This window comes from Prunus persica, chromosome G6 (genome assembly GCF_000346465.2).
Source record: "Prunus persica cultivar Lovell chromosome G6, Prunus_persica_NCBIv2, whole genome shotgun sequence".
NCBI classification, from domain to species: Eukaryota; Viridiplantae; Streptophyta; class Magnoliopsida; order Rosales; family Rosaceae; genus Prunus; species Prunus persica.
In genome coordinates this window covers 17402095-17410510 of record NC_034014.1, presented here as the reverse complement: position 1 = coordinate 17410510, position 8416 = coordinate 17402095, and the positions used below count along the sequence as shown (strand labels likewise).

The 8416-nt window shown below is 37.7% G+C and overlaps 2 protein-coding genes across 2 annotated transcripts; both read right to left on the bottom strand.

Annotated features, from left to right (window-relative positions):
* Nucleotides 2401-5196, bottom strand: LOC18774465 (glucan endo-1,3-beta-glucosidase 8). The gene is made up of 2 exons (XM_020565793.1): nt 4871-5196; nt 2401-4545 (listed from the first exon to the last, which is right to left on the bottom strand). The coding sequence occupies exons 1-2, from the start codon at nt 5194-5196 to the stop codon at nt 3435-3437; spliced, it is 1437 nt and encodes a 478-aa protein (XP_020421382.1). The 3' UTR covers nt 2401-3434.
* LOC18774621 (glucan endo-1,3-beta-glucosidase 8) lies at nt 6207-8140 on the bottom strand. The gene is made up of 2 exons (XM_007207514.2): nt 7803-8140; nt 6207-7345 (listed from the first exon to the last, which is right to left on the bottom strand). Exons 1-2 carry the CDS (start codon nt 8138-8140, stop codon nt 6247-6249), a joined length of 1437 nt encoding a protein of 478 aa, XP_007207576.2. The 3' UTR covers nt 6207-6246.

The window sequence follows — 8416 nt, the reverse complement described above, 5'->3', positions numbered from 1 at the left end:
TTCTTGTTTTAGAAATGCTGGTTTACTAATATATACGATGGCCATTAGAGCAGCCTCTTCTAATTTCTTTCGACAACGCTATAAGCTAATAGTTATAAATGATGGATATAAAATTCAATTTTTAATGTAAGGACCTAAATTTTTTGTTTGTGTTGCTAATCATGTGTTTTTTTTATAGGACATTTTCTATTGAGAGAGGCGATAATATATTAAATTCACATACACTACATGAATGCTAAGACTCTAATCGATGACCTTTCTTTGGAGAACAATTGCTTCAAATCACTACACTAGTGGGTCCTTTGCACTAAGCCTGTATCAGACTCTCTTGTTAGTCTAAGACATATTTGGTACTTTTTCCTATCTCAGGGTTTGTCCCATATAGTTTTCTTGGGAAAGTTTTAACGACGCCCCTTTATTTATGCTGGTCTTTGAATGCCCTTTGGTTTATGAATGAAATCTTTTTCTAAAAAAAGAAAAGAAAAGGGCATTTGTTTCAAGGCTTAAATATTAAAATGGTCCCTGTGTTTTATTCATTTGGCCAATTTAGTCCCCGTGTTTTTAATTTGGTCGATTTAGTCCTTGTGTTTTACTCCGTTAGTCAATGTTGTCCATTCCGTTAAATTGTTGTTTAAAAAATTCATAAATGTTATTTAAACTAATTAAAAATCTCTAATTATTTAATAAAATAAATAAATTAGAATTTAAAAATAAAAGACCGGCTACCCACCACATTCCAGGGGGGAAGTGGCTGGGTGGGATCGCTCATGGTGGTTTGGTGTTGGCTATTGGAGAGAAGAAGAGGGTTTAGACGTTGGGTTTCCAATTTTTTTAAATTTTGTTAATCTTTTTGTTAAAAGAAACAAAAATAAGCACAAGGCAGTGCAGCAGTAGGCTAGCAGGTAAGCTTAATAAGATAAAGGATAAGCATGATTGCAAGAGCCAACAATCCATTTGTTCTTGTTCATCCTTCTTTTCATGGCTGTCGAGGCCCTTTTACTCTTGCTAATGTTTTTATCCACCCCATGGATTGTATTACGGGCATGTAGAAGAGACTGGCGGCGTTGATGCAAATCGGAGAACTTTTTATTAGAGGGTTGAATTGGTGGTGATCAATCGGAGAATTTGAGGCTTGCAGGCCTTTATTTTGTCAATCATTAAAGTGAACTTGTAATTTTTTTTATTTATTTAAAACAATTACAGTTTTTATTAATTTTTAAAACTTTATTGAACTTTTTAAATAATAATTTAACGGAATGGACAATATTAGCTAACGGAGAAAAACACAAGGACTAAATCGGCCAAATTAAAAACACAGAGATTAAATTGGCCAAATGGTTAAAACACAGGGACTATTTTGACATTTAAGCCTTGTTTCAATTATACGGTATTAAGTCTTTGTGGTTCAACAAACGATATATTTAGGACACCAAGAAAAACATAACAAAAAGCAGAAAATGAAAACCTAACCACATCTGGCAAGACTGGCATATATATATATATATATATATATATATATATATATATATATATAAGAATTAAAATTTTTCATGCCTAATTCCAAGGGAACCATATAGCCTCACAAATCAGTTTATAATTTTCGTTCATTCATTCACAACCTAACATCAACAAGGTGCTTGTACAGCATCTTATAGTTACCCATAAAGAATTGTTGGGTGTGCGCAGCCCAAAAGCTTGGCTCAATAATATTGCAGTGTTTTACAATAACTCTTCTCCAAGAATTTCCCATCAGGTTTTTCGTTCTCGTGCATTAGCGCGATGTCTTCCTCCTGCATACAAAATAAATATAAGAGGTAAACCTACATTACAAGTAAGTGGGTATGCGAGCACTACAAGAAAAACTATTTTTGACAGACGACAATTGGGGCAACGAAACCCAATATTATCGCTCGAAATCAGTTGAGGTGACGAAAACTGCATTTCTCTGGTTCTTAAGCTCATTGGTTCACTCTAATTCCAGCACAATGGTCTCTCGGATATATTGGATCCACTTGATTGCTCTGATTACTTGTTTTTCATTTTTCTTACCTTTCAAAGACATACTCTGTTTTGATTCTTGCACCATTAACAGTATCTTTAGTATTTTTTGAATTCAAGCGACAGTCTAAATTATAAGGGGAATGAGATTTCACACACACACACTGCTAAAGTGCCATAGGGATTCGAATCTGAGACCACTATTCTACAAGTTAAGACTATTTTTCATTGGGCTAGACCCCTTTGGTGATATCTTTAACGACCTATGGAATTGCTTAATTAAGGGCCCATTTGATAAACTATTTCAATTTTAGTTTTTAATTTTAATTTTTTTTTGTACGCTAGAGTATAGAGAAAAAAGAAGAGAATGGAAGTGGAAATGAAAGTGAAGATGGAATTGAGAGGGACGTTGAGAATGGAAGTGAGAATGAGAATGACCGAGAAAGGAATACGTCTCGGCGGCACAAACTTGGCGTGTAAGCTCATAAACTCTTAGTGAGTTTGTGATGAATGGTCAAATTGGATGATGCTCAAGATTTTTGAAATGAACAAAAACGAAAAAACTTGGTGATATGTTACATGATTCCTAGTAAAGAGAGAAAGGGCAGTAAAAATAGAGAAGTGCTTTGAGGAAAATTTGTGGTTTTTAAAAAAAAAAAAATAAATTGTCTCTTCAATAAACGTCTCCTATGATACCTTGGTAGTGTGCGTTTCATTTTAAATAAAGAATCTGTTTTATTTTATTTATTTTATTAAATAAAAATAATAGTCTAAACTATAAAAGTAATAGCCACCCTAACCCCCACAAACCAGACCTCCAAACCGTGTAGCCTGAACCAGCCATCCTAACCCAATATGCATGATAGATCATAGAATACTTGACGTAGTTTTCAGTCTCTTAAGCAACACCCTTATTGACTAAAAAAAAAAAAAAAGCAACACCCTTTAGTGGCAGAGTCACGCAACGAGAACTCTCTTTTACGCAATATATGCATTATAAAGGAAAAAAATTATTGCCGTGATATAAGACTTTCACAAATCAATCAGATTCATAATTGTCAACTAATTTATCCATGGTATATGGGGTGGTACCACAGTGGAAAAGTGGGTCAAACTCTCCCCCTCCCTTCAAGTAGTGCATCCGAATTCGATGTATAAGACAATATTGAAGCAACCCAATATAATTCTCCCTCTCCTCCCTAACGAATGACTAAAAAATAAAAAATGTCCATCAGGTTGTGCAAAAGGTTAAAAGGAAAACTTCAAAATGGTAAATCTCCTAATCTCCTCACAAAATAGGATAGGTAAAAACGACATGATCTAAAGGTAAAATTAATGAGAGACTAACATAAATGATTAAAAATACATATAGGTCCTCAAAATAAAGAAGAAGAAAAACCCCACAAGAATGAATTCCATAAGCTATACACACTGTCTTACAACAGTGTGAAGAAGCTCATGATGAAAAATAGTGGTGCAAAGACACTCAAGGCATAACTCAAGCCATGCCGCCTCTCTCCGGCACTTAAAGCAACCTGCACCGGGAATATGCAATCTCCTGTTGAGGGATCTTGTGTGACCTTAGTCCCCATCCCACTAAAATCACATGCCCTTACATCTTGGTCTCTATTTTGGTAGAACTCATTGAAGGCATAAGAGATTCTATCATGCAGTTCCAAGTCACAAGACCTCTGCTTCCCCAAACTTGTGCAATCCGCCATTGAGCAAGCATAGTTGAGTTCCACTTGAGCATTGCTCAAGTTCCTCACATCACTATTCAACACACACCATTGCCTTTCCAAGTACTTCACTCCCTCAACACCTTTTAGCATCTGGTGTCCCGACTTTTGGCCGGCAAGGTCCATGGGGAACTTAGGCTTGCCATCATATCGAAAAATGCCCCAGTGCCGCTCAAAGTCCCCTGGAGCAATACTTTTCTGATCCTCGTCAAAAAGCCCGAATAGGTACACTTCCAAGTAGCCTTTCCTCAGAGGGGTTCCCTCTTTGCTTGCTAGTTTCTTTAGGAGGCCATCATAAAACTTCTTAGCCAATCTGTTATTGCAATAACCGTTGCCATCGGTAGGCCATCCTACTTCCCCAATTACAATGTCCAAGTTAGCAAAACCTACCTTTTTAAGCGCCCAAAGAAGTGTGTCATAATTTGCATCAAACACATTGCTGTATTGAGCACCCTTATCTCTAATCGGGCTACCGTTGTCGAAGAAAGCGAATTCTTGGGGAAAACCACTGCTTTGGTAGAGACTAAGGAAGGGGTAGATGTTCACAACAAATGGGGCCTTCTTGGCACGAAGGAAGTGTAGTATCTCCATCATCTCTTTCATAATGTTTTTTCGGAAACGCCCGTCCGACGGTTTGTTCGAAGGGGATTCGTAAACATCGGCATTGAAGGGCACTACGCATTTGATTTTTCCTCCAACGCCTGCCTCATCTAGGGCCCTTTGAATGTTTTTCACTGATGGGAAAAGAGTCTTAACATAACTGCCATTGTAACTTGATAAGAATGGCTCGTTCCCAACAGCCACAGAGCTGTACAAGTTCAAAACACACACCCATAAATTGAACAAGAAAAGATAAAGTCAGTTTCATTTTGAAAAATTAAAGAGATGCAGAATAGCATGCTAGCTACCTTTTCGTGTTTTCTTTCATTTTGAAATTTCTGTCTTTAATCAAAATTATCAAGTCCCGCCAATTCTTTCGCAATTTGTTTTTATGTAAGACACCAATATCTCCCTATGAGTCTTTAAAAAAAAAAATAAAAAAAATTACCATATATAACAAAACCATAATTTTTTTCTTTTGAACTACATGTCTTTAAACAGAAAATATTCACTAGAAAAAAATATTCGCAAACCTGATACTAACGCCCCCTTTATAAAGATATTCAGTGACATTTTCTTTCACCCATTTTTGGGCAAGTTCGTAATCATGAGAAAGTTTGTCCAATTTTTCATTGGGAATTCCAACCATGACATCCAAACCAGACCCGGCCAAGGCTTTCATGGTCTTAGGATCAGCGTCAAAAAGCTTCACCTTCATGATGCCATTGACCTTGAGCATCTTAACAACGTTGGTGGGAGGCAAAGGGTGTGACGACATTTGCCCCCAGTTGACACCTAGGCCTCGTACAAGGTCCGTTAACGCCGCCAACATTATGAAAAAGACCCATGCCGGAAACATGTCTCGATGGATCGATGGATATGGCGATGAGTTGCTTAGAAGACACCTTAAACAACAGTTGTTGGACGTGCTATATATTTAGTTAGGCTAGGCTTATGAATCAGAGAATTGGGAGATTGCTTGGATTTGAAGAAATTAAGAGTTTGACAATGGTATTCTCTTGGTCTTTTCTTTTCTGCAATGGAGTCAATTAAGAAGATGGGTTGGGGAGAAGGCCTCTTATTTCAACATACCAAAGGAAGCGTTGAACGTACGTACGCAATTTTAGTTGATACATGCATACAATTAGGGGTCAACTTTTTTTCTCACATTCTTATCTTTTTCTAATTCATTTCTGAGTCGTACACATTCCTAGCAGTCGAAGCTCTTGGAAATTAGTTGGTGTTAGTGACCCTTAAAACTAGGGTCTAAAATTTAGGTGGTTCGTCTATAAGTTAAGAGAGTCGCGAAGAAGAAAGATGGGAGAAATTCTTGTATGTAAAATAAAACAGACCATTATATTTTAACCTTATTAATTAATCAGAATTATCATTAAGGATCAAGTGAGTTGATAAGGGACTTGCATTAATATTTTGCATAAATTAATAAATTATAAAAATGCTCTATGAAAAAAACTAGGGAAATTAAGAATGTTCTTGTACTTTGGGCATTAAGAATTGAAATTATTAGTTAATGGGGTCTAGGCCAGTGGGAAATGACCTTAACTTGCAGATTAGGGGTCTCAAGTTCGAATTACATGGCATCATAGTAGAGTGTGTGTGTGTGTGTGTGTGTGTGAAATCCCTCATTTTAGTTTAGACTATCGCTTGTACTAAAAAAAAAAAATTGAAATTACTAATCAAATGAGAATAATATGGTAAGTTTTATAACTTTTCACATTAAAAAAAATTAAAATTAAAAAAAAAAATAGATAATAGGTCCTATTTTTATGCAATACAACACAACTACCCATGTTATCTTTCTTAATTTTTTTTTTTTTAAAAAAAAAAACCAATTGACACACAGGCGGATATAAATTACATATAAGTATATGTAGTTGTACTAGTTCTCTTACATTAAGGTGAAGAAGCTCAACAGGATCAAGAATAGTCCTGCAAAGATGCTCAATTCTGGCCTCACTCCGGCATTTAAAATTTGGATCGGGAACAGGCAATCTCCCCTTGAGGCATTTTGTTTGACAATGTTAGCCATCCCATTGAAATCGCATGCCCTAACATCTTGGTCTTTATTTTGAAAGTACATATTGAAAGCATAAGAGACATTTCCATGTTGATCCAAGTCGCACGACCTTCCAACCCCCAAGCTTGTGCAATCCGACATGGAGCAAGCGTAGCTGACTTCCGGTTGCGTGTTGCTCAAGTTTCTAACGTCGCTCTTCAGCATGCACCACTGCTGGTCCAAGTACTGCACTCCTTGCACTCCTTTAAGCAAATTGTTCCCTTGCCCTTTTCCGCTGAGGTCCATCGGGAACTTAGGCTTTCCATCGTAGCGAAAGATGCCCCAGTGACGTTCAAAGTCACCCGGGGCAATGCTTTTCTGGTTCTCATCAAAGAGACCAAAGAGGTACACTTCCAATTTCTTTTTCCTTAGAGGGGTACCATCTTCGGTTGCCAGTTTCTTGAGGAGGCCATCGTAGAACTTCTTTGCCATTTTCCCATTGGCATTTTTGTCACCATCAGTAGGCCATCCTACTTCCCCAATTATGATATCCAAGTTGCCAAATCCAACCTTTTTGAGTGCAGAAATCAGCGTGTCACAATTTGCATCAAAGACATTTTTGTAGTCGATGTTGTTGTCCTTAACTGGCTCGCTACCGCCTTCAAAGAAAGCGAATTCTTTGGGGAAATCAGAGCTCTGGTAGAGACTGAGGAAGGGGTAGATGTTAACAACAAATGGGGTCCTATTGTCATTAAGTATGCGGAGAATCTCCACAATGTTGTTCTTGATGTCCTTTCGGAAACGCCCGTCTGAGGGTTTGTTTGAAGGAGATTCGTAGACATCAGCATTGAAGGGCACTGTGGCTTTGATTTTGCCTCCAGAGCCAGCTTCATCAAGGGCCTTTTGAATGTTTTTCAGTGCCGGGTAAGTAGTTTTTACATAAGTACCATTGTAACTTGTTAAGTACGGCTCGTTCCCAACAGCCACATACCTGTAAAGTTAAGTCACAACACAATACAACAACTATAATGAGCATATCAAGTAATTAATTTGATTGAATTATAATTACATATTCCCTTAAACATATACTTTTGAGCCTCAAGATTTTTTGATACAAGCGATATTCTGCTTTAAACTAATCTGAACTACGGGGAGGGGGATTCAAACTCAGGTGCAGAATAGGAAGCCACTCTAGCTAACTTGGCTAAACCCATGTCTGCTTCGCCTCTAGGTGTTGATGCATTTAATGATAGACCATTTGGTGGCTCTAGCATAATGGTAAAAGTGTAAATATTTTTGAGTTAGCATCCTCTTTAGTCACCATTCTCTTGCTGGTTTGGCAAAGAAACAAGTTCTACCCGTAAATTCTATAGAAAAAAATAACAAAATCAACTTTCTTTTTGGTTCTATCAAAATGTTATTAAAACCCCAGAAGCAAAAATGCAAACCTGATATTGACGCCCCCATCACGAAGATAGCTGGTTACATTTTGTTTCACCCATTCTTGAGCCTCTTTGTAGCTATCAGCAAGTTTTGCCAACTTCTCATTGGGGATTCCAACCATGACCTGAATACCCGACCCGGCCAAGGCATCCATGGTATCAGGCTCAGCGTCGAAAAGCTTCACTTTTTTGATCCCGTTTTCCTTAAGCATCTGAACGACATTTTTCGGAGGCAAAGAGTGAGACCCCATGGAACCCCAGTTGACACCTAAACCTTGTGCAAGGCTCGTCGGCACCGACATTACTATGGAGAGGAGGCATACAAGAAACACGGCTCGAGCCATTTTCTGAGCCGGTTCAGATATGGCGGGCTGTTGAGAAGAGAGCCAAAACAATGGTTGCTAGTGTGATAGGAATTTAGCCGGAGGCGCTTAGGGTTATGAATGAGGAGGGAATGTGGAGGTTTCTTGGGTTCAAAGAAAGAGTTTAAAAAAGGGATGGCCGCAATAGAGTTAGGTACGTAAATGGGTTTGCAAAAGCCATTTTGGCGGTGCCTCTCATTTGTAAATGGCATTGGGAAAGAGTTAACTAATTCTTCTAATTTTAGTTGGTACACATGA

Bases quoted from the DNA above. Each gene is read 5' to 3' on its own strand.
- LOC18774621 (XM_007207514.2), bottom strand. From the start codon at position 8,140: ATGGCTCGAGCCGTGTTTCTTGTATGCCTCCTCTCCATAGTAATGTCG. The intron at 7,346-7,802 runs GTTTGCATTTTT...TTAACTTTACAG, and splicing joins GATGGGGGCGTCAATATCAG to GTATGTGGCTGTTGGGAACG.
- LOC18774465 (XM_020565793.1), bottom strand. From the start codon at position 5,196: ATGTTTCCGGCATGGGTCTTTTTCATAATGTTGGCGGCGTTAACGGAC. The intron at 4,546-4,870 runs GTTTGCGAATAT...GAACTTGTACAG, and splicing joins AAAGGGGGCGTTAGTATCAG to CTCTGTGGCTGTTGGGAACG.